The sequence below is a fragment of the Thunnus maccoyii genome, chromosome 3 (genome assembly GCF_910596095.1).
Source record: "Thunnus maccoyii chromosome 3, fThuMac1.1, whole genome shotgun sequence".
Classification (NCBI taxonomy): domain Eukaryota; kingdom Metazoa; phylum Chordata; class Actinopteri; order Scombriformes; family Scombridae; genus Thunnus; species Thunnus maccoyii.
This window is the reverse complement of record NC_056535.1, coordinates 24,860,064-24,886,726: the sequence shown is the minus strand read 5'-3', so window position 1 is coordinate 24,886,726 and position 26,663 is coordinate 24,860,064. Positions and strand designations below refer to the sequence as shown.

Here is a 26,663-nt window from a genome sequence, read left to right as displayed (position 1 = left end):
TATTGTTTCTAGACAGTTACTGGAGTAAGAAAAAGCATCTTTCAACAACAGAATATATTTGGAAACACATTTTTTACAAGGCACTCAAGTGAGAACATGATACTGGACAATTAGTATAGTCCTCATACCTGGATTCCTCTATAGGCAGTGACAAACAATTTCTTAAACATTTGGTCTCAGAAGGAGTAGTAAAAAACAGTAAAACACAACTAAACAAGTCACAAATAGCCAAACAATGTGGTTAAAGAATAAATCCACACTAAATTGCAAAGAGCAGAAACCACTTCTGTTGTATAATTTTTAAAGCGTGTTTCACTTCTGGTCTCACACAGGTGTTCATAGCAGCTGCCTTTAAGAGCTGATAAAACCACAGCTATAACATAATACAGTCACTTCCATGTATAACACCCGCTGTGTGATATCACTGATTGCGATGCTGTCCGAATGCTTTAGAGTCAGATCCAACAGAAAGTGGCGCAGCAGTTTTCTGCCCTATGAGATCCAGTGTGAATGAACCTTTGGAAAATAAAACAAACAAAACTCAAGTTCATCTGACCAATAAAACTGGGAGAGAACATTGAAACCAACATCTGCAGCAAAACTCCGCACAAAAATAAATCCCATCATTTGAAAGAGTGTATTATACTATGTAAAGGACTTGCTTCAACTGATTTCCATATCATTTCAGCTTTTACATGTCACCTCTTGAGTTGTGTGTCGTACAGGTCGTTACAGGTCTCCTGTAAGCAAGTTGTTAGTGTCTGCAAGTCCGTCATCAGTCCACCAACATATGAATCTGTGCGCACTCACTGTCAGTGTAATGTGTGATAGGACGTGTGTGTGTGTGTGTGTTTGTGAATGAGCTCTTGCACGTCAAAGGAATGTCATGAGACGAATGAGAGCTCTCTTGAGACGTTGTGAGGGACGAACTGCAGGGGGGGGGCTCACATCTTCAGCCTCTGTGTCACCAGCTGCTGTGGTTCTGCACTCTGGTTTTGGCGGCAGCACAGTGGCCGTTGGTGCCGTTTTCTCCTTTGGTAGTATGAGAAGAAGTCTTGAGGCCGTCTTTGGGCGTGTCGGGCTCTTCTTCTGAGCTGGTCTCAATGTCACTGCGGACGTCGTTGCACACCTAGCAGGCAGATGAGGAGGGAAAAAAAAAATCAATAAGCTCTTGCAAGATAAGATACTTTTTTTATAAACACTGATGAAAAGTAAGTACAAACCACAGAGGAAAGACAAAATAATGTAAACACCGAATGAAGAATGTCTTAACTGAAGTAACTAAATCATTATAATCTCTCTACAATTAAACCATGGTGGCCATTTTAGGTGAAATTTTGTTCCTCCTTGACACATCAAATCTTTTTTTTTTTTTTTTTGATAAATGCTCTAAATGTTTGGCACAGAGATCTGCTACGTGTCTGCTTTTTCAAAAAAAACAACCAAAAAAACCCATCAGAGTGCTACAAAGATGGATTTTAGTAGATTAATTTCCCATTAGCTGCATTTTTTTCAGCAGTGTTGAGAATTTTTATTAAGTCAACAAAGATTCAAAGTTATTTTCCATGAGGTGTTTATGTTACTTTTATGTCTGTGTGGTTCACATTTGATAAATACTGTATCTGGAGCCAGGTCAATATTTTCACAACTGCGTTAGGGAATTTCACATGACGATGGGTCAAAATAGAAGGCAGTGATAAATTTAATCTTAAATATACAGACATCATGTAACATGACATCATAAAAGTTCACAGAGCATGCTCGTGTTTATAACTCAGCTGGTCTGTGATCACTTTACATCAAAGTGACGATTGAGGAAAAAGGTTTATTGGTGTCCAGAGTCCATCTTACTAGAAGTTAATGCGACACTTTGGTTCATCTTTCCTGTGTGTAGAAAGTGTTCAAACCTGTCGCCAGAACTTTATTTTGAAACTATGACATCTGGATTAGTGGAGACTAGATGCTCTGTTCTGTTGTAACCCTACTTTTAAGTTTTAAACTAATTACATGTGCATTTTCCCACAAAACCATTAGCTAGCGCAGCTTTAAGCTGAAACACGTAGTGAAACTCATCTCACTTGGAAATAAGTCATAAGTCAAGTGTCATGAGGAGATTTTTTTTAAAAGAAAGAAAGAAGAAAAGCTTAAAAAAATGTCTCGCTATTCATGCAAATCACCTGTGTGCATCATTACCACAGGGTGGTGGTGTGGGACGATTTCATGCTCGACTAATGAGAAACAGTTGGACATACCTGACACTATTAGCACATTACTCATCATGAGTGGAGTTGAATCTGAGTGTTATTCTACTGCAACTGCTATCCATTTAAATCCAACCACAATACACTTACACTGAATCCTTATAGGAATGGAAAGGACAGATGAAATTAGAAAGAAAGAAAGAAAGAAAGAAATCCCAACTGAGGAGAGACTTACAGCGGAAAACAGAAGGTAAAGTTCTCAAAGCAGATAAAGCAAGCAGAGAGAAGCGAAGAGAGCAACGGAGGAAGGCTCATAGGGCAAAGATAGACAGAAAGACAGGATCTCCCTCTCTCATTCCAGAGGGAGAGGAAACAAACTGCGTCTGCAGAGAGAATGAGACAGAGTCAGAGATGGCTTGGAAAAAAAAAAGTAGAGGCAGCAAATTCATCACCAGTTTCAGCTACGGTACATTTCTATAAACATTCTTCATAAAGACAGATGCCTGGTTGAGACACTTATTTATTTATCACTTTTATATAACATTTCTGCTTAGTGCTTATAAAGTGCACATTTATCGAGAAATAATCTTCCAAACCTTCAAAACTTTAGAGTAAATGTTTTGGGATCAGTAGGTTTGGAACTTTTTGTTAAGCTTTGCTAACACAATAGCATTAAAAAAAAAAAAAAGTTCTGAATCATGTGAAATATTTTTTTTCTTCAATCCAGTCCATCTTGGACAGGGTTTGAGGTGCACTAACCCTCATGAAATTCCACTGTTCAGTACTCAAAACCAGTCTGAACTCACAGACGTGCAGCAGTTCCAAGGTAGAGGTGCTTTACCAGGAAACTGTTAAACTGCAGCCCAGTTTCTGACAAATGTAGAGAAGTGAAATTATCAGGTGCTTGTACCAAAAATACTTAAGATACCCTGTCAGAAGATGATTATTTATGTGTTCTAATAGCTAAAAGGAGAGCATATTTTTCTTCATTTATGCAGGAAAAGGTCAGATGTGTAGGATTGCCAAACCCCTCTGCAGGCCAGTACAGTATTTCTCAGTAGTCTCCCAGTCTGTGCAGTGACCCACCTTGCCCCGCAGCATGGCTTTGAGAGCTATACGGGCTATGAGGTAGGACCAGATGATATGCAGGACTTGGAGGACCAGCAGTAAGAAGTTGAAGAGCCACCAGGATGGATACGGCCCAACTATAGCCCAGCTCTCAAACATAGTGGAGTTCAGGATCCTGGAAAAACAAGGAGGCAAAAAGATGTCGGTGGGAAGGCACAGATTTAATTTAAAGACTTGTACACACTCGGGTTTGCTCTGTTACATGTGAAGACATAATAATTTATCCCAGTGGGAGCAAAGAGTTGTCAGGCTGCGCTTTGATCCGACTGTTACCCAGCGATTCCTCTAATGAGGCCCCGTCATGACAGTACAGATTGTAATTCCCCTTTGGATGCCAATGGCAACAGTACAGCCAAGCTGGCGAGCATCATAGATCTACTGAAACGTTAGGTGAGCGGTTAGTGAGGTCATGTCTTCCTTTAAATCCAGGTGAGTGACAGGAGGTAGTCAACAGACCCACCTCCCCCAGTAGAGGTATGGATTTCAGTCCAGGTACCTGTGCCGGCAACATTAGCTTTATCACTCATCCACACCAAGACACTGAATATAGCTGGTCAGGTTACTCTCGACAGTGATAGGTTCCCTATTGTCCGTCTATCTAGAGGTTGAGCTTCAACATCCAGGTCTCTGCCGAGGAGCAGTCGCTATCTATGTCTAAACATTAGAAAAGATCTGAATGAGAGAAATTATGATGAGTCCGTTAGGCAGACACTGAGGGTTGTTCTGGAAATTGCCTCATCTGATTTACAAAACGGTCGCAATTACATCATATTACATTTGGTTGTGTATAAACGGTAACTCTAGATTTGTGAAACTCTTGCCAGATTTGTACGCGTTGTTCCTTCATTGTGCACGTTGTTTCTCATTGTACAAAAAAAATAAAGTTTTATGATGTGACAGTGCTGTGGTTAAGGTCTGGTTAGGTTTAGGCACAAAAACACTTGGTTAGGGAAAGATCATAGTTTGTGTTAAAATGATCACTCTCATGAGATCTTTCACAGATCTAGGGTTACCATATACACACGACCATTATATTTATTTCTAAATAACAGAGGCTGGAGGTTTTAATGTCAGTGTCAGATGGAATACATTTAAAGAGTGCAGGCTGCTCATTACAGCTATAATACAGTACATGCACTGAAATTACAGTAATTTAAAGGGGGCCTATTATGCTAATTTCCAGCTCTATATTTTTATTCTTGGACTTCACTAGAGTAGCTTTGCATCATTCACAGTTTTAAAAAAAATCCTTATTTATCTTATACTGGCTCTTTATGCAGCCCCTCAGCTCAGCATCTGTCTGAAACAGGCTGTTTTAGCTCCTGTCTCTTTAAGGCCCCCCTCCCAATGAGCCCACTCTGTTCTGATTGGTCTGGTATCTGCGTAACAGCTGACCTCTGGCTACGTAAACAAACCATGAAATAAGTTATAGTAGTAGAATATCACTTCGTTTTCTCGTTCTTTACTCAAAATGTCAAGTTCTCAAATACATCTGTACATGTTTGAGCCAGAATACAATCTAAAATATGCTAATGAACCACGCAAACAATACATAGAAAAACCTTAGCAACAACCTTAGCAACCAAGGCTATGGAACTTGGGACCTTGACCTTGTTTAGCATAGATATCCGGCATCATAACAGTATATAAATAACAGAAAGCCACAAAAAGCATAATAGGCTCCCTTTAAGAAATCAAAGCACAGAAGGATTATGATGTTTTCTGTGTGAAACAGGTGTTCACACGGAAAACATCATAATCTACCTTCAAAGCCAAAAGCTAAAATATTACTGCTGATAAAAATATCTTTTTGCATGAATTTGGATGTCTAAATTGCTAACTATTATGCAAGAATAATTACAGTAATCAATCTCATGATGCAGCTGTCTAGCGGTACTTACCATACTGGAAATATAACAAGCCGTGTGATAAAGAACGCCACACTAAACACAATGAAGAGGAAGTCACACAAGCGCTGGTACTTGGCATAGTTGGCCAGCTTGGCTGCCTGTTGAAAAAGAAAACGACAAACACAACACAAAAAAAACCTTATAAGTTTTGTTAAGTCAAGATTTTGTTTTTCCCCAAACACCAACCCATTCAAATTCCTCGTCTCATACTCCTAATCTCTCTGGATTTTAGCCAAGTGGAAATGACTGGAAACACTAACTAAACAATCACAATTCATCTCCATTGTTGAAGAAACCAACTGATGTGAAGCAAAAAACGCTGCTGCATAATATACTAAAAGGAAACTACTGTATGTAAAAGCTGAGGTTGCACAATTACCAACAGTAGTCACAGTTTCCCATTACTGTTTTGTATTTGTATGAACGTAGTAGCAATAATTCTTTTTTGATGTCAAATGTGCTTGAAAATGAAAAAAACATTGCTCTGGTATTGAATAACATACACCTAGTGGCCACTTTATAAGACAGACCTTCCCTTTATGCAATCAGTTTAGCTGTAAATAAAATACTATGTATGAAGACAGCATAGAGAGGCTCAGTTACAGGTTGAGTGTATATAAATACAATGGTAAAAAATATCAAAAGAATTTTGATATGCGTCCCAAAATGTCCAGAAGCAAAGCAAAGTACAGTATATGTGATTTGTCGTTAGTGACTTAAATACAATCTTGTTGTTCAAGAAATGTTGCAGTGTACGGTCGCTTTGTAACATGAAGGTGACTTGATTACTTCCGTGTAATTAACTGTGTCCAACCTACCTCTAGCAGGAAGTCAGAGGCGTCATGCACACACATCACCAGGCTTCCTACTCGCACCATGTTGTTGACGTAAGAAAAACTGATCAGGCCCACTGTAGCCAGGTGATGGATGAACATGATCAGGAAATCCTGCAATTAAAAAAAAAAAAGAGAGAGAGGGCTGATTAGTATTGCCACAGAGGGTTTTAACTGTTGTGTTACAAAAGAAACGATACTGTGGATTTAAGTTGACATGTAGCATTTAGCACTTCTCAAAATCAAATATTTATGATAACGCATAGTCCTTTGAAAATATGGTTTAAATAGTGCTTTATAGTTAAGGAAAATAAAATATTGAACAAATGGCACATCATTAAGTAATAAAGTAAGAAAAAGAAATGGTTCTAAGCACAATGATGAAGTCGATAAAGTAAACAACATAATGTTAATAGATACAAAAATGTGATGACTCCAGTTTCTAAATTGTGAGAATTTGCTGATTATTATTGTATTAACACTATTTTAAACTGAATATCTTCGGGTTTTCAACGACTGCTTCAACAAAACAAGACATTTGATGACATCACCTTGGGCTCTGATTAATAGTGATGGGCGTTTTTCATTTTTTTCTGATGTTTTACAGACCAAGCGATTCATCGATTAATCAGGAAAATAACCGTCAGACGAATCAATTACATAAATAATCTTAAGTTCTTACTGTTATGGATGTGTCTGTATGAACTCACGATGATACAGTAATAAAAATCTCTTAAAATCAAGTTTTCTGTCAGCATTACTGCCATGAAAGAAAAAAAAAAAAAGTTGTTTCAGGTCCCCACTCAGTCACACATCACACCGTTTCTAATGCCAAAATGATTTATTCAGGTCAACTGTCACAGGACGGAAAGAAATACAAGGTTATAAATATCATAAGAGAGGGCGTGGAACTGTAAATATGGCAAAACACATAACACATGCACACTTAAGGGACAACATTTTAAGTTGTTATGCTCTTTGCACTGGAAGTAATTCTCCCCTCTAAATGTTTTAGTACCATGTCTCCTTGGCAACCCCTGTCCCCATTCATGACATTCACAGCTGTACTTTTACAAAGCTGTTACAGACGGCTAATGCACAGCCAAGGTGAAAGTGGGAGGGTAGATCAAATCTTAAAAGTGCAATCCAGCATGAACAAAACTACTAATATGTACTGTATTTCATCACCATTATTTCCTAACAGACAACGTTCACACTTTAAGAGGAAACAGAGAGCTAAAGCTGTTATTTTACTGACTCAATGGCAACGTTTGATTTGTTGCAGCCAGACAGACGGAGAAGATATAGGTGAAAAGATTAACAGTTCACAGCAAAGTCGTACAAACAAACACGTAGTAAGTGAGTAAGGCTGGAGACAGGAAACATTTGAATCTGACAGTCAAAGTCATCTGTGCATTATGTCAACTACTATAAACATATCGTGTGCAAGAACTTTTAACATTCTTGCCAGAGTCCAGTCTAAGATCTCCTGACTGTGGGACATTAAATAAAGGTTCCACCTTGTTCCACCTGAGAGGACACAGTTTGTAAAGCCAGTGAAGTGCAACACCTATCTTTATAGATCTGCCTGAAAGGTCTTGAAGTCTGGACATTGTAGACTGTTGACTGGTTCAAATTTGCTCTTTTTACTTGCTTGGAAATAACTTTTTTTTACTTTCTTTGTTTTTTCATTGTTTAATGTGCAAATTTACACAGTAACTTTGTGGTTTGGGATGCACTGAAAGTAATCACACCGAGACTACTTGAGTTGAGAAAAGAACAATGAGAAAGGTTTGATAGAATTTCCTACATGAATAATTTAGCTTGATAAAGACACACCTACTGAAACAGATAAATGAGCAGGAGCCTCATTTGAACATCATATCATGAAGAAAACAAATCAAAGTAAACAGACTGTCAGATCAGGCCAGCTGCCTCTTCCCATCCAGCCATCAAATTAAAACAAACAAGTCATTTGATGGGACTGTGATACATTTCCACTATCATATTGTGGAAGTTTGATGTATAAAACATCTTAAACATTAAGAGGCAAGTGTCTTGTTGGCTGTTACTCACACCAGCTCTAACACACTGCCATTCTGTGGAATTTCTATAATTCTAACAGAGTTAGGCCTGCTCCATCCTGCAATCACATGACAGTGGGTGCCCTCAGGCTGAAAATACAAGGCATTCACAGATTGAGCTGCAACAGCTGCACCCGCCCCTCATGCGAAAAACAAAAACATGTGACCCTCCAAAATTAACACAACTGTAAGAGCTTATAAGAAAGCAATCAGGTCGGATTTAATCTAAACACGATGTAAGCCATGTGAATTTATTTGAAAAACTTCACATCAAATGTTGCACACACACACACACACACACACACACACATACACTCTGTGCCACTGCCAAATGAGTAACAATAGACGTATTAAAAAATGCTTAACAGGGAGTGGTAACTGTGGTGCATCCAGTGTGGTCTAACCCAGCAGAGACAGGGTCAGCATTTTTTCCTCTCACCTTCCTTTTAATGTCGGTGAACTGGGAGAACATGAGTGACCAGTAGAAGGCTAGTTCTGTCACATAGTAGTGGTAAAGCCCCGGTGTCATGACCTACAGGGAAAGAGAGAGAGAGACAGGAGACAGATTCAGCAGGTCGGTTCAAATGAGTTGTTGAGGATTTTACTGTTTAGTATAGTAGTAGTAGTGAATATCAAACACGTGCAACAATTTTCACTATCAAATCATTACGACAGACATCCTGATCCAGTGAGTCACCGTGATGCCTAAGGTTACTTATGCAATAAGGCATGTGAAGCCCTGGTTTACAGTGAATTGCGTCACACCCAAAAATGTATCTTAAGCTGGGTTCAGTCTACACAAAACCAATTAGAACTTCAGTTTGGCCGTGACGACTGATTAATAAAATAATTAAGCGTCTGCTCTGAGTTTACAAAAAACAAAAAATATGGCGGAACAATCTGTATCTTTCTGTATGTTTATGAGCTTATGATTTAAATCTCTGTTCCCCCGATTGTGCAACAGACCAGATGATTACAGTCATTTATGACTGGATGAGACACATTTGAATTTTACAGATGTAATTTGTACAAATTGGGTGTGAATAGAAATCTGACCAGTGGACATGCACGTAACTGAAATTTGCAATACACAGTTGTTAAATGTGTCATGCCAAGTCCAGAAAATGGATTAGGATCTCAAAAGTCTCGCTCTGTGTTCCCAGTTTTAACTGTTATATCATCAAACTAAAAGCTGAGTGATTACTGCATTTACCAAACAGATGTAATGGTTGATCCTGAATACATGTAATTTTAAGTGATAATAATACTACCAATACTAGTAGTTGCTTGTGGTTGCCAAGCAACACCTGGGTTCCTATCTAATTTGCTGCTCTGAGATGAGAATCAAAGCTGTCTTATAAACTAAAATAAATATCAGCACATGCTAACTGATTTATTCTCTACATGATATGTGGGAAACAACAAGAATACAAGGACATCTATGTCATATTAATATTGGTCAGACTGCTTATGATATATTATAATTTAAAGAAGAACAGGAAAAAGGCAGTGAAATAAAAGCAAGTCCAAAAAAAAAAGTCAAGACTTGTCACTTTTCTGCACAATCTCTGCACCAGTTTGTTAGGTTTTTCTGTATAATGCAATGCAATAAATGTTCAGTTTTGGACATTGTTGGTTTAACTGTGAGGCCATTTCTGGGGCTGTTAGTGTAGTTGTTGTGTTGGACCGCATGATAGATTATATAGAAAGATCAGAGCTGCATCGTACCTGATAGGGGTAACCGTACCAGCAATGCCGTGTATCCCACATCCAAGGAGACTGGAAATAAATGAACACACATTAGTTCAGCAAACAAGCGCTCATACTGTTATCTATGGAAATAAAACCCAGTCTTCCAAATATTATCCATGAAAGAACAACACTAACAGAACATTCCTCCCCATGTATCACTGTTTCAGAGCTGGATCTGTGCATGTGCTCACCTGCCACACAAACTGGAACCCATAAGTAAATATGCACAAATAAAATGTAAACCTCCACCTAGAAGTAAACGAAAAGAAATTACCATCCAGAATATATGACAGATGTAAGAGAGCAACAATACATTAAGATCAAACAAATACACATCTGCTGGAATGCGCAAGCACATATTCAGCACCAGTCGTCAGCGACTAATCTGATTAATCTGATTTTAATTCTAAATTCAACTCTAAATCCAAGTCCTAACAATAAACAGGCTCTTATAGGAGTGAGGATGAAACAATATGTCCTCCTCTGATGGTCACAGAGTGCTGGAGCATACACACACAATAACGTACCACACACACACACACACACACACACACACACACACACACACACACAGAAAACATAGCCAGTGTTTGCTCAAGCTTGCAGAGATGTCAAAGGCGAACACAACAGGCATTAACCTACATGCTCTCGCAGAACTTAGTGTGTGTGCTGGGTTTATCTTGGTTCCTGCGGTGTCTGAACCAGCGCTGAACCTTTCGCACCTCCCAATCCAGCTGCTTGGACAGGCCATCCAGATGACGAGAGTCTGGATTCTGTGAGAAGAAAGAAGAGACGGCACTTAGTTTGAATTAAAGTTTGATCATCCAGTCCAAACTTTGGCATATTGCAATTTTGCTAATGATTTGCTATTTTGGCTTTAATCTGTAAGATAAAATAACGGACTCATCAAGAGCCTGGAAAGTCAGCAATAAATAAATTATCCGCAGAACATCTGCACTGGAAGTTTCAGTGAAAAGCAGACAAGATAGAAGTGAGACATAATCTGCAAATGTTAGGACTGGGACAGAAATGTGCTCTTGCATAATTGTTTCGTCATGTTTAGTTCCTTCAACGGAATTTCACTCCAGCAAACAAAATCCATGTGACTTTTTTTTTTTTCTGCCAGCAACAATGATTTGATTTATTAACAAGCAATCAGTTTCCACCCCTCCTCTTGAATCACATGTGAGCCGCTTCGACCCCTTTGTCTTCTGTCTTCTGCAGTTGTCCAGAAAGGGAAGCCAAAAAATGCTAATTTAATATCAGGGAAAAAAAAACTTCCACTAAACTGCTGCGTTTGATCAGACGACAGACAGGTAGAGTGCATAATGTAGTTCTGGGAAATATTTGTATTTTAATCGATAATATATAACATATTCATGTTTTAAAGGCAGACGATTTTGGAAGGAAAATTCAACTGAACTTGCAAAAGATTTAAAAATAAATACATATTAAATGTGAGCCTCATGGCCTACAAGAGAAAATGACCTGCTGGGCTCCGACAGTATTAACCCCATTGTATTATATATATATTATAATATTAATATTATATATTAACCACAATACAGTATATAAATGCTTCTTAATGGGAAAATAAATTGTCAAAAAAAGGAGACCAAACCTTTGTGATGGATGTAAACACTTTCTCCAGCACTGCATTGGGCTGAGCTCTTCGTCCAACACCTGGCTGAATGTGGAGGCTCCGGGCGCAGGCGCTGGCAATAAATCTGCGTCAGAGGTGAAGAAGTCAGAGATGAAGGGTCAGTTCACAGCTCCTACAGGATCTATTTGTTCAGTGGTTTAAAGAGCATTCGATCAGTGATCAGATAGTAAACCTCAAAAACGCTGCTTATGATCACTTATGTCATATTCAGCAACGTGAATACGTTTTAAAGGGATGGTTAACACTGTTTGACATAAGGTGTTCTTCATTTGGGAGTCCTGTGACACCAGACAAAATGAGCAGTACTTTCTTTGTTGTCGGCGAGTGTATTACTATGTACAACGCCCTACTGCACTACAACTACTACTATGTACTACAGTAAGGTGCACTACAGCCCAGTAACGTCACGCTAGAGTTTTACCAACCCGAGCCTGATGGTTCCTGAAAAGTACAGGTTGTTCTGTTGTGAGCAGCTTTGGTGTTAGGTCGAGATGGTTGTTTACAAATTCATTTTATATTAAAAAAAATGTAAAAAAATCTCCTTCTCTGTCTGTCTGTGTCAGTTGTGTGCCAATGTGCCCTGAGAGAGAGACAGTGTGGTCAATGTGTTGCATTAGCTTAACACGCTAATGGCAAAAAAAACTTGCTGAAGGGAAGCTACTGAAAGTCCCCAGTGATTCTGGGATGCCTTCTTCATTATGGGAACATTATGACCTCGTATGACCTCTGTGCCTGTGGTTCTGTTCTGGATTATGACTGAACTGTCACGTTCAGCTGGGAAAGAAGCTTTATGTTTGGCATAAACATTCATCGCACCACATTTAGGGAAAGTTGAAGCTGTGCTGTGACTTACAGGTAAGACAAATGGTTCATAGTTTCAGGTGCTCACAATTTGTTGCCACCTGTAAACATGTCCAAAGAATGGCTTATTAGCCGTTATAAGCCATTTGTGTTTTACACTGGTAGATTGCTGTGAATTATTCTTTGTAGGCTTAATATATATTGGGCCATACTCATCCAAAGAAGGCATACTTCCTTAATTTTAGGAAGGAATAGCTCAGATATAGATTCAGAGTGGTAGTAGCCTGTAAGATGCAGGTACAGGCAGGGTTTAGGTCTCAAGTTCACTCCTGTGGGCTGAAACAATGCACCTCTGTGCAATGACCTTCAATATAGTACTAAGTCACAGAGAAGCAAGATAAGAGAATTAATTAGCAGAAAGAAAATTAATTTTTGATATTATGTTGAGGGTTTTGTATGTTGTGTTGTGGCCTCAGACGGTTGTGTTTTATGGTCCCGGAAGCTGCAGCTCAGTTTTGTCTGACCACTTCCCAGGTGGCCAGACATCTCTGTACACATGACTGCCAGACTGCACTTAATGCTTTGATATTGCTACCGGTGAGGTTAAATACTGTTTTGTCGCCGAGAACAAAAAGGCCCAATCAATCATTTACAAGAGTACACAGAACCTCCGGTAGAACCACATTCCTGTGGTCTTTACCTGTGATATCTAGATTTGTGAAAATGAACACGGCATTCCCAAAACCTTCTTTTATCATCAAGAAATGTGGAGCTCCACTAAATTGGACTTCACAGACTCAACAGTCAGCTTTCTCTGGTTCAGGCTTGGTGCTGCTACGATAAAATAAAGCTCATTTGGACACAAGTAGTTCTGAGTCCATAAGGTCAATGTCAGATTTGTTTCTGCAAGGCAGCTTTGGAACGTTGCTGATTCAGAGCCAGTTATTTACACTTCAACAGGGCTAAGAAAATAATCTAACTAATAAGCTATTTACACTTATATACACAAGACTATGACAATAAACTAAATAAATACATGAAATCCACTTTTTACTTTCCATGACTGTCATCATGCTTCAAAATTCACACCAACAAAAAAAGTGTGTGATATTCTTTTAAATTTGTTACCTATAAAAAAGCATTACATAATACTGCACTCCTACTGACTACAGTCTAATGCAATCAAACTGTATGAAAACAAGGTGTAAAAGTGCATTCCAGTGGTCCTCTGGAAATCACCCAGTTCCCTCAAATTCCAACAATATTCCAGAAATTTCCCAACCTGCCCTGTTACATAAGTAATGTTACAACTCTGTGAGGCTACATTGGAAGTTGCAGTTTGCAGTGAACTGTCGACCTTTTCGGTGGGTCATACTAGTAATTATCAAGGGGAATGCAAAAAATGTCGCCTTTTAGTGTTTAGAGAGTAAAGAGAGTACTACTTAAAGTAAAGTGTAGACTAGCACAGGGCTGCAAATAATTATTTTCATTCATTATTTGATTAATCTGCTTACTTTTTTTCAGGTTTTGTCTATGAAGTGTCAAAAAATAGTGAAAAAATTCTCATCACAACTTCACAGCAGTCCACGGTGAGGTCGATATACAGTTTACAATGACACAAGACTGAAAAAAGCAGAAAAACCTCATATTTGAGATTCTGTAACCAAAGGATGATTTGTTTCTTTCTAGTTTTGTTTGAATTATGATTGAAACGATTAGGAAGTGGATATAAAATAATATCCAGATTATACAAAAGTCTCAAGGACTCTTTAAGGGCAAACACTCAACATGTTAAAAATAAATGGGAAAGAGAGGGAAGAATGGTAATATGGGGAAATATATGTAAATCACTATGCAGAACTACATATTTGCACTGTTGGAGGTAACTTGGGTGGAAAAATGTCATGAGATTTTTCATCACTCCCATCCAGAAGAGATATCAAGGTGCTGTAATGAACTGCTGGAGGCTTTGTGGAGCAAATGTAGGCAACCATTATCACTTATTTTGGGACTGCCCAAAAAAACCACACCCTACTGGCGGGAAATTCATGAATGCTTGGAAACAGTATTTCAAATCATTTTTCCATTTGATGCTCTGACAATGTATATGGGTACTATAATACAGAATATCCAGACAAAGGCAGATAAATACCTAATGAGAATATTACTTATTGGAGGGAAAAAAGCCTCGACTCGGAAGTGGTTGCAACCAGATGCTCCATCACTAGAAGATTGGTTAAAAATTATTTATGAAATTTACATAATGCAAATGAAAATGGAAAAATTTAGGGGAATGTGGTTAAAATGGATTAAGTACATGTGCTCACGGAGACCTGACGTGATTTAATGGAAACTGCCATCTCCAATGGACTACTGCAGAGACTGTGATATAAGGAGAGGATTTCCATGGATTTATGAGTGTGTGTGACATTGTTTGTACAAATGTTCATAGTTAGTTACTTGAAGTAAAATGAAAAGGAGGATAACAGAAGGAAGACAAGTTTTATTTTAACAAGGTTAATGCAGTATATTGTTTTTATTTTTTGTTTGTTTTGTCTAGTTATTTCTATATTAATATGTATTTATGTAAATAAGATTTATGTACTCAAATGTGAGTGAGTCAAAGAGTGGTGGAGAAAAAACATCCAGCTACAGTTTGAAATGTCATGATATTACTGCATGTTGTCACACAGCACTCAGATTACAGCACAGCAGCTGAAGTAATTTTCTGTCTAAAGCCTAAAATAAACACATATGTGCAGTTTACACCTATTATTGAATCTAAATGTCAGTTTTGCCATGAATTCATCCTTTAACATTCATCTGGTGACGACAGTTCTGCCGAGCAGACCTTGTATTACTAACTTATAAACTGACTGTCTATCTAAAGAACAAATACAAGTGAAAACACTGCTTTGAATTCCTAGTTGCACATGATATGATTTTCTAATTTACAAGAAATTTTCACGAGAGTGGATCAAAGACAGGATGATCACACTTCACACAAACACTATTATCTCACGCCTTTGATGTCTTGGGGTTTTCCCTTCATATTCACAGACCTCCAAAAATAGATAAAGTTAATAAACTTAATGGTCTTTCGTTGGCTTATAAAATTCTCAGTCAACTAGTAGTCACAGGATTTCTTCAACTACTAATTAAGTTTTATTTAATTGAAAAATTTGACAAATTGTGTCTTCAGTTACTTTGCAGAGGAATGTAGTGATGAAGATGTGTCTCTTAATATCTGGTGTTTTGGGTTTTTTTTTATTTGTGAATACTGTTACTGATGGCAGAGATGTGACTATCATTTTCCATTATTGACTAATAGCTCATTTCCGATAAAAATTACCACTATAAAACAATTAGTTGAGTGGTCGGAAGCTCCAAATAGCAGTTATGGGGAACAATGACATATCTAAACTTCAACACTCTGATATCATGTATCCTCCATGCCTACAAACTTTATCAGTCTGTGCCACATTAGCTTTTAGCCTCATATCCTGACACAATCAGGTTCTTCAGGTATTGGTTCGGACATACTAAACCAGCACTGAACCGTAGCAAAATCCTCCATATGATGAAACCTCCATTGTTTCAGTGGTGTACAAGGAAAGAGGGAAACTGACACTCACTGCTGAACAGCCTCCATTATGTTCCATTATGAGCAAAGTAGGAAAAAAAAACTTGAAAAACAAAAAGCACTGCCTTTAGTCTGATTAAAACCACACACACACACACACACACACACACACACACACACACATTTTAGCTTCCTTGTTCTTCATTGTCTCTAAGAACCAGCTTTACCTCTCAGCGCTCAACTAGCCGTCACCTCAAATGAGTAATGACTAAGTATGTGGATCAGAAAGGCAGGGTTATATAACTTTCAATCCGTCCAAACTAGCAAATAGCCTAGATTTAATCTATATAGAGGAAGTATAAAGAAGACTCATTCTAACCCTGCAGGTGATTATATACTTATATAAAGGATTCCTAACAGTTCTTAAAGTGATCTGTGAGGAGCAGTTTCACTTCACATACTGAATTAATTTTATTTTGAAAGTAAATCGGCCCAAAACTGGTGGGCATGATGTCTATGTGGCACTGAGATACAAGTGAACAAAACAAAGAAGCTCGACTGGATAGATCGGTTTCATGCATCATGATGTTAAACATTGCTCAAGGCAATCCACTCATGAGCATAAAACACTTTCAACAAGCAAAGCCAGCATGCAGCAATCAATGTTTGGCACCTTGGACCGCCTAAAAGCGGCTTGTAAGTCTGATTCAAGCTGAATTTACTCAGGCTCTGAGTGCCTGCATTGGCTCTCTAACAATCTCTCTCTATTAAACTGTTATCCAATCACATGGGCGAGCCAAACGATGAGCTGCTGTGGCACAGATACAGGCAAGAGTTTCGGTTCTCTTGAAAGCACAAGGCTTTTCACATTTACAACAAACAGGAGGATGAATTGACGAAAATAGCTCACGCAAGCCTGAGCCTGCAGTGCTAACCGGCAGCTAGCAGAAACAGGAGGGAGGAAAGCGAGGGATGTAATCTATTTATGTCAAACGTCAAAACATCCCTGTTCCTCCTCAGAACCAAGACAATTCCAACATACACAGAGCCCGTTACCAAGAGACAGGTTCAGTGTGGTCCATATATATGGGCGGTAGTAGCCCTGATGACTGTGAAGGAAGGGACAGCAAACTACATACAACCTTGACACTGGGAGAAGTCCCAGAGGCTAAACTGACGCACAGTCACGGCTCTATTCATAGCGCAGTACTGGACATAATTGTGGCCTTCATTTGTGTTTTGAAAACAGAACTGACAGTTAGGTGGAAGAAACGTAACTTTAGGAAGAGACAATGCCAGATTATGTGGGCAATAAACAGAACTCTGAACAAGGAGGATGTTTAATGTATCACATCAACATTTTGTTCACAGTGTCTCTCTTCCTTAAAGGTTTTTGATGGACAGAAATGATGGTTGTTCACATGGCAACAGTCAAAGCGGGTAACAATGGATTATGAGGCAACTCTTGCTACTGATAATTTCATACACATCTCACTTTGCAGTCTTAAAAGGGAAACTTCAGGATTTTTCTACCTTGACCCTATTTTCTCATCATTTTGTGTCTTAAGTGACTAATGGGGACAACAATTGTCCCTGTGGCAAAAACAAGCACTTTTAGTGGATGTTCTTTGACTGGGCGCAATTGCCCCAAAGGATTACATTGCAGCCCGTTTCATGGCTGAAGCGCTCTCACTCAGTACTGGACCAATTTCAAAGATTGTTGTCCCCATTAGTCATTTAGACACAAAATGAAGGGAAAATAGGGTCCAGGTCAAAAAATCTCGAGGTTTCCCTTTAACACCATTCAACCCATGACACGGCTTAGAAGGGCCTAGGCCTGCAAACAGCCTGGCTGCTCCCATCTACAAAGTCACTGCCAACAGCAAAGCAATGATTAGGATCAAACAAGAAGAAACTGGTCTAGAAGAAGAAGAGGGGGTAGGGGTGGGGGGGGGGGGCTTGGATTGAGGACAGCCTTCACATTAGGTAGTGAGAGGAATGGGTGCAACAGGTAGAAGAGGAATCCTGCAGTGAGCTTCATAATAAGATGTCAAAATGCTGACTTTCGAAAGCAAAGGTTAATATTTGTGAAGGCAGAGGTTGGTAAGATGTTACACATTCAAAAGCTACATTCAGAAAGGTGATCATGTTTGTTAATCTCTAGTCTCTGTGGCTGCATTCAACATTGTTGATCATCACATTTTACTCAGTCGACTCACCAATCATGTCAGCAGCTTGATGCTTGAGTGGTTCAAGGTCTACCTCTGACTGGCATTTTTTGTTGGTAGCGTCATTTCTTCGTCTATGAAACTTCCTTACGGTGTACCTCAAGGGTCGATTCTGGGCCCTATTCTTTTCTCAATGTAGATGGGTTCCCTTGGTCCCATAATTACTAGGCACAACATATTGTATCATTTTTCTCCCAGTTCCTTGATTAGCTGTTTGGTCTAAAAAATGTTAGGAGGTAGCAAAAAATGACTGACATTTTCTGGAGTCAAAGGAGACATCTTCACTTGTCTTGTTCTGTCTAACCAACAGTCCAAAATGTAAAGATATTCAGCTTATTATCATGCATGACAAAGAAAAGTATTAAATCATCACATTTTAGAAACTGAAACCAGCATTTTAAATTAAGTCTAATTGTGACCTGCCAAGGGACTGCAGATGAAAATGAGCTGTAAGCTAACTCTGGTAGAGTACATCAAATGGTAACATTTATGTTCAATACTGTACATGGTCCCTTACAAATAAAATAAATAGCCTAAATAAAATCAACACATTTTTTGGCACTTTGGCTTAAAATATGACTACAACAGCTAAGCAATGATTAAGATCAAACAAACAAGAAGAAACTGGTCTAGAAGAAGAGGGGGCGGGAGGGTGAGGTTGGATTGAGGACAGCCTTCTCATTAGGCAGCAAGAGGAACTGGTGCAACAGGTAGAAGAGGAATCCTGCAGTGAACTTCATAATGAGTCTTCAAAATGCTGCCTTTCAAGAACATAGGCAAATATTTTTGAAGGCAGAGGTTGGTAAGATGTTACACATTCAAAAGCTACATTCAGAAAGGTGATCATGTTTGTTAATCTCTAGTCGCCATGGCTGCATTTATCACTGTTAATCATCACATTTTACTCAGTCGACTCACTAACCATGTCAGCAGCTTGACACTTGAATTGCTCAAGTTCTACCTCCATGACCACGTAGCCGAGCAAGCTGCCATAACCTGTGAGGTAAAGTAGTTTTCCGCCAATCATACAACAATCTAAAGGCGTGTCTAGCCAGACTCCATTCATAATTCCCAGGTTTAAGGGGACTCGGCTGTAGGCCAACTTTGTTTCTTGTCACAACAAGATTTACAGTGTTTTCCATGTTCATCAGGTACTGCTGCTCCATTCAGCCTACACATAATCAGACCATCATATCTTAATTTTCACACACAAAAAATAGGCTCTAATACGGCATAGACCACATACCGCACTGTTGAGCCACCCTAAATCACCGCAGGGGAAATTCCTTCACTGCGACAGCCCTAACTGCTTCCAGAATAAAGTCATTCAAAGCATTAAAAGAATAAGCAACAAGCTACATCTCTGACCTGCTAAGCCCACATGTGCAAGATGTACACTTAGGTTCAACAGAAAAAGCCCTTCTCTAGAAGTCTAGACTTGCAACCAACGATGACCGTGCAACTGTGGAATGCATTACCATTAACAATACGCACAGCTACTTCTTTATTTTTGACACCTAAAACCACATCTTTTTCAACTTTTTTGTACAACTTTATATCTTCTGGTGAATATTGTATTTTATTTAATATTTTTGTGTCATTTATCTACTTTTACTTTTTACTGTATTATTTTATTGCTGTCTCTCATGACCTTTGTTAAAAGGCAGGTATACTATTTTCATTCTTTTTGAGGTTTTTATATCATTCTGTAGCTTCCCAGTAGTGATCCATATGTATTCAAAATCGGAAATTCAAATTTTGGTCAAAGTACGTATGTTTTGGTGTCAAAATGCTATTTTCCCAAACTCTTCTAAAAACTTTTTCCCACATGACCTGACATAGGTTTCTGCACAATGTTGCTACATATAAACTGATATAAACCCCCTAGCCTGCCTAGCCAGTAGCCACAGAGATGGACTGAGCATTCACTGTTGCTGCTGCTCTGCTAAACGTGCTAACAGACACACAGACAGAGCACTCACTGTTGCTGCTGCTCTGCTAAACGTGCTAACAGACAAACAGACACACACAGACGGAGCATTCACTGTTGCTGCTGCTCTGCTAAATGTGCTAACAGACACAGACGGAGCACTCACTGTTGCTGCTGCTCTGCTAAACGTGCTAACAGACACACAGACGGAGCACTCACTGTTGCTGCTGCTCTGCTAAACGTGCTAACAGACACACAGATGGAGCACTCACTGTTGCTGCTGCTCTGCTAAACGTGCTAACAGACAAACAGACACACACAGACGGAGCATTCACTGTTGCTGCTGCTCCGCTAAACGTGCTAACAGACACACAGACGGAGCACTCACTGTTGCTGCTGCTCTGCTAAACGTGCTAACAGACACACAGACGGAGCACTCACTGTTGCTGCTGCTCTGCTAAACGTGCTAACAGACACACAGATGGAGCACTCACTGTTGCTGCTGCTCTGCTAAACGTGCTAACAGACAAACAGACACACACAGACGGAGCATTCACTGTTGCTGCTGCTCTGCTAAACGTGCTAACAGACACACAGACGGAGCACTCACTGTTGCTGCTGCTCTGCTAAACGTGCTAACAGACACACAGACGGAGCACTCACTGTTGCTGCTGCTCTGCTAAACGTGCTAACAGACAAACAGACACACACAGACGGAGCACTCACTGTTGCTGCTGCTCTGCTAAATGTGCTAACAGACACAGACGGAGCACTCACTGTTGCTGCTACTCTGCTAAACGTGCTAACAGACACACAGACGGAGCACTCACTGTTGCTGCTGCTCTGCTAAACGTGCTAACAGACACACAGATGGAGCACTCACTGTTGCTGCTGCTCTGCTAAACGTGCTAACAGACAAACAGACACACACAGACGGAGCACTCACTGTTGCTGCTGCTCTGCTAAATGTGCTAACAGACACAGACGGAGCACTCACTGTTGCTGCTACTCTGCTAAACGTGCTAACAGACACACAGACGGAGCACTCACTGTTGCTGCTGCTCTGCTAAACGTGCTAACAGACACACAGATGGAGCACTCACTGCTGCTGCTGCTGCTCAAAGTTTAAAAAATAAATTCTGAGCCCTCCTCCCACCAGTAAACGACTCCAGATCAGAGCAGAATCCAGTGCGACTCGCGGGTGTTAGGCTATTTGTCTTGAAGTGCCCGCCCTGCTCCCGGCTCTCTCCTCCAGAGCTCCCACTACTCAGCAGCTGTCTGTCCCTCCGCTCCATCCAGTGCATTTATAAACATTTCACACACAGACTCAGCGCTGTGACATCGTTCGTAGTATATCTGGACAATTTTTCATGCTCTATCTAACATACAGGCGCGAGTATGTTAGGAAGACACTGTCAGTGAACTCTGTGTGTGTGTGTGTGTGTGTGGGAAGGGGGGGGGGGGGGGGGCATTAGTGCTCTGGCTCTAACCCACGTCACTGCTTTTTGCTAACGACTGAGTGGGCGTTTCCTTTCGAAAAACCCAGAGAGGAACGCAGGTAGAGTCATCCTTTAAAACACACTTTAACACTTTGTAACTGGCTTAAAAAAAAAGTGATAAGATAAAACAGTCAGCATGACACACACACTTTACTTTCTAAGCAGGGTGTACAACAACTAGAATAAGACCGTGAAGTCAAACCCAGTTTGTGGCAGGATGTAAGATAGGACACTCACATCAAACTCAACCTCAAGCGTGAGTGATTCTGTGAATGCCCGAAAATGAAACTCTATGTGTGAACACAGCGTGTGACATTAAGTCCACTGTGTGTATGCTAAACAGCACAGCCAGTGTTTGCGTTCTGCAGAAAGAAAAGTAGGAACTCAAGCTATGGTATGATTTTTTTTTTCCTCCTGATGAATAAATGAATGAGCCAGTCAGAGTGTCCGGTAGTAACAAAAGTAAACACTCTCTGATAACATCACCTGATGTCAAATTGAGGAGGGAGAGACAGTCAGCTTTGGCACCTGAGATGGTGGTTCAATGCTGTGTGCATCTTATCCAACGCCTCAGCAACTTTCCTTAGACACCTCCAATATCTGATCACTCCTTGTTTACTGCCACTTGCCCATGTCTGAATTAAAGTCTGACGCTGTGCTTGTAAGCTGGCCCTGTAGGTGTCAAGTCTAGAAACCATGCCTGTGCAACAAAAGGCCAAATCCATCTGCATACATAATTCAGATTTACAGGATTATTCAGGTCAATTTCTCCTACGCGCAATGTTGAGAAGCCAACCCAGTTGCCTCTGTGTAGAACAATAGAAGTGTAGTTCCTGACATATCTTTCCGTTTGTTGTCAGACAACTATAGAAAGCCATTTTATTAAAAGGTCACAGTGGCTATAAGTAATTCCTCAGCTCTTAGCATTATGTGACCCTTGATCAAATAACTTTTTATAGCCAGGAAGTAGTCAGACAACATGAAACACAGAAGTATGTCAATGGCAACACCAATTTTGTGTTACACACTGTATTGAAACACAGAATTAACAGTTAAAAATGTTGTCAGCTGTGAGGGCAGAGTTATACTGAGAGTAGAAGTACATTACACAGCAAACCTTCTATTTATTTTAAGCAGCTATACTTGCAGCAAATACTATCAGAAATTAGGAGTGAGCGAGATGGATAAAATCTTCTGTCACTGTATATGTGATTTCATATTGCTGAATCAATAAGTATCGAGATATAGTGCATTTTTTTGAAAATTCATTGACAAGCCCGTCATAGATAAAAATTAGAGCTACAATGATTAGTCAATTAATCAGTCAATTGACAGAAATCGAATCTCCTTATTATTATACTTGTACAACTATTTAGATAAGCAATTAATTTATATACTTTTTTAAAAAAGACTAAAGTTTTCTGGTTCCAGCTTCTTAAATGTGAAGATTTTCTAGTTTCTTTAGTCTTCTATGATAGTAAACTGAACTGATTGATTTGAGGATGTCACCTTGGGCGGCAGGAATCTTTTTAGGAGAAATTTGGGAAAAATTTTTGGGGAAAAATTTTTCATCATTTTCTGACATTTTATAGACCAAACAACTAATTGATTAATCGGGAAAATAATCAACAGAATAATTGTTAATGAAAATAATCATTAGTTGCAGCCTGAGATAAAATACACAAATGATAAAGTCTGTTTCCTGCTAATACAATGAATTTAATACCTGAAATCAAGATACATTAATTACACTGATGCAAAGAATATTGTGAATAGAATAATGTCAGTGAGCTATTTTGGCCTGATACCATCAGAGACATTAAAGGGATGAAAAACTCTGACATATTTCCATTGTCTCACGGTATATATTGTCATATTTCCCAGCTCTTACTGAAATTGTACACTTTGCTTTACCTTATCTCATATCGCGAATATTTCTCCTTATGCTGAAGCCCTACACCTGACCTCGAACTGGCTTCAACACTGTGCAAACAAGAACGTATAGTAATTGTTTCACAAATCAGTGAAAGAATGAATGAAACTAGGGCTATATATATATATATATATATATATATATATATATATATATATATATATATATATATATATATATATATACATACACATACATACACACATATATATATCTCAATATTGTGATATGAGACTAGATATTGTCTTAGACTTTGGATATTATAATACAGAGATATTGTCTTTTCCTGGTTTTAAAGGCTAAGTTACGGTAAAGTGATGTAATTTTCTGAACTTACCAGACTGCTGTAGCTGTTCTATTATTTGCCTTTGCCCACTTAGTCATGATATCCACATTACTGATGAGTATTTACCAAAAATCTCATTGTTTAAATATTTTGTGAAAGCACCAATAGTCATCCCTACAATATTATTGCAATATCAACATCGAGGTATTTGGTCGGAAATAACTCTAAATGAAACCATTAAAAAAAAACAGTCAATAGCCACTTTTTAAGGCCTGTGTCTGTTATGTATAGCCTATATGCTCTTCTCTAATGCCTTTATATTAAAGCTGCACAAAACAGACTTCCTTTGTCAGGATCTAGAAGCTGGAAACAGATTAAAATTATAGAAAGGAAAACCTCCATCAACACGTCAAGAAACAAAAAAATAAACCATCTGCATAAAGCACAGTGTTGACACCAGTAAAGCCACTGCATCGGGTCATTTAGTACACTTGTCAGTTTCAATGAAGTGGATTTGGTTTTCCTGTCACCACTGTCAGTGTCACAATGTCCAGGTCTTCCAACAAGAGTCTTTCTACAAATCAGAAAACTGGTATCTTTTCTTTAATGCTTGGTGTCCTTGAGCTGGACCTCATGGGTTTGTCAAATCTGAACCACTAACCATCACCTCTTGCCTTCCCAGACAGGCTAAACTTCACACCGAGAAACATGTTTTTAGGGAGCAATTGTGGCATCTTGTGAGGGACCGGGATTTACTGGTGGGACCACCACACCACTCCCTGTCTGCAAAGCAAGCTGACCCACCTAAAATCACCTACACTTAAGATGTTTATCCAACACGCAATACCATCAGGGAGGTGTCTGATTGTCCCACATTCATTCTGTAGCATGTCTATGAACCCTAACATACAGCCAGAGTCATAAAGAACTAAAATTGTGGTCACACCAAATATTAATTTCATTTAGGTTTCTTCTGTTTACTGAATTGTGTATGAAGTTAACTGATAGGCTAAATAAAAAACTATTAATAGCATTGTTTTTGAAAGCATCCTCATTTTTCTTTTTGTGCCTCCAGTGTTTGCACAGTTCTGTACATGTACCATAAAATTGCCTAACACTGCTTTTTTTTTTCTTATCAGTATGGTAGTGAGCTTGGAGATCCCTTATCTTCATTTGAAGAGGAGGGTAAGGCCTGTAATAAGATAACTTGACCACATCAAATATGCAACAATAGTCAAATGAATGATGAAAACCCATTGCTCCGGTTTGCCAAAGCAAAATGCCTCCGGGACATCTTCATTTGGTTGTGTGGCAAGGCCTGCAGCTGGCCGACATCCAAGTGTGTACCAAGCAAGGTTGTGTGTGTGAGAGTGTGTGATGTTGAATGCTGTATAATCACATTAACGCCTCCACTTTTGCAGCCTAAACAAATAACTTAAAACAATTGATTCACAATTCAAGTTGGTCTTAAAACAACAGTCAGGCACTAAAATGACTGTAACATTGAGAGATATCTGTTTGATTTGATTCATTTGGACAATTGGAGCTTCATATTAGCTTCAGACAAACTTTTAATATATTTTTGCACAGAGGGAGGCTTGTGGATTTTGTCCCCCATCACTTACATTTTAAGTTCATTATGAATGGATCTCTTAATGGTCAGTATGAATGGGAGGAATAATTACAGGAAGAAAAAAAAAACTACTTTAATTTGAAATTTGGGCACCTAACTTTTGTTTTGAGACAAACTTGAAAAACTGTGAACCTGTCCTTTAACATTTTCACAGGACTGGATGGACAACCTGCTCAAGAGTGACAGGAAGAGTCAGAGCAGCAGGTTGCTGGCAGGGCAGCCATGCATGCATCAGTGAAGGCCAGCTAAAGACACACAAGCAGGCTGCTTACCAACCAAGTCTGGAGTTACACAAACATCTATAGCAAAAATAATGGCTGGTTTATAACAGTGATGCATTCACTTTAGTGTTAACCTCACAGATGATTGTGTTAATGATTATTTCTAACTTCTCTTTACACTTATTGAAGTTGGAAAATTACTGTTAATAAGGAAGTAGTTTAACAAGAAGACAGTTTGTGAACTCTTGTACTATCACACAGTTAAAAGATACTGATGTTCCTCCCACAGCTAACAACCCATCATCCTACTGCTGTGGGGGAAAAAGAAAAGAAAAAACGTCTATTAAAAGTAACGGAGGGAGTTTCCCGTCATTTACGAGAAAACATCCGACATGAGCGGCAAATACGAACCTCTCAAAGAATATCCTCACAGCGAAAATTCCCAGAGCCAGCGGCAAGGCATTGAGCAAGTGTCCAGCTTTAGGGTACTCCACCCCGGGTGCTGGATCTGCCAGATCCGCCCAGGTTACGTTGTGCGGCAGCCAGAAGCGCTCGTTCCAAAACCAGGCTGAGAGAGCAGCCATGTTCCCGGTGTCTCTGTCCCCGGCCGGTCACTACAAATCCGTTTCTTATCCGAAAGAAATAACGTGTGAAACTTGTTGAACGCCTCTCCGGCCCCTGAGTAACCGTATGATGACTTGCCACCCTCAACTTTACCGCACGAGCGTCACGGAACACGATGGCAACTACACTTCCTGTTGAGATTTTCAAAATTATATTCTTCTTTTGGTAAATAGCAGATTGGCTCAACCGGAGGGAAGAAGTCCCGCGAGATTAGGGTTAAAGGTTAGGGTTAGGGTTAGGTTAAAGGTGCAGTGTGTAGAATTTAGTGGCATCTAAACAGGAAATGGAATATAATGTTAATAAGTATGTTTTAATTAGTGTATAGTCACCTGAAAATAAGAATTGTTGCATCTT

At 39.3% G+C, this 26,663-nt stretch overlaps 1 protein-coding gene across 1 annotated transcript; it reads right to left on the bottom strand.

Moving 5' to 3' along the window:
* Positions 1–39: 39 nt before the first annotated feature.
* On the bottom strand, positions 40–26,442 carry cers5 (ceramide synthase 5). Its single transcript, XM_042407649.1, has 10 exons — positions 26,097–26,442; positions 11,530–11,635; positions 10,551–10,681; positions 10,100–10,157; positions 9,885–9,935; positions 8,596–8,688; positions 6,058–6,186; positions 5,231–5,337; positions 3,288–3,444; positions 40–1,129 (listed from the first exon to the last, which is right to left on the bottom strand). The coding sequence occupies exons 1-10, from the start codon at positions 26,267–26,269 to the stop codon at positions 965–967; spliced, it is 1,170 nt and encodes a 389-aa protein (XP_042263583.1). The 5' UTR covers positions 26,270–26,442; the 3' UTR covers positions 40–964.
* Between the last annotated feature and the right edge of the window lie 221 nt (positions 26,443–26,663).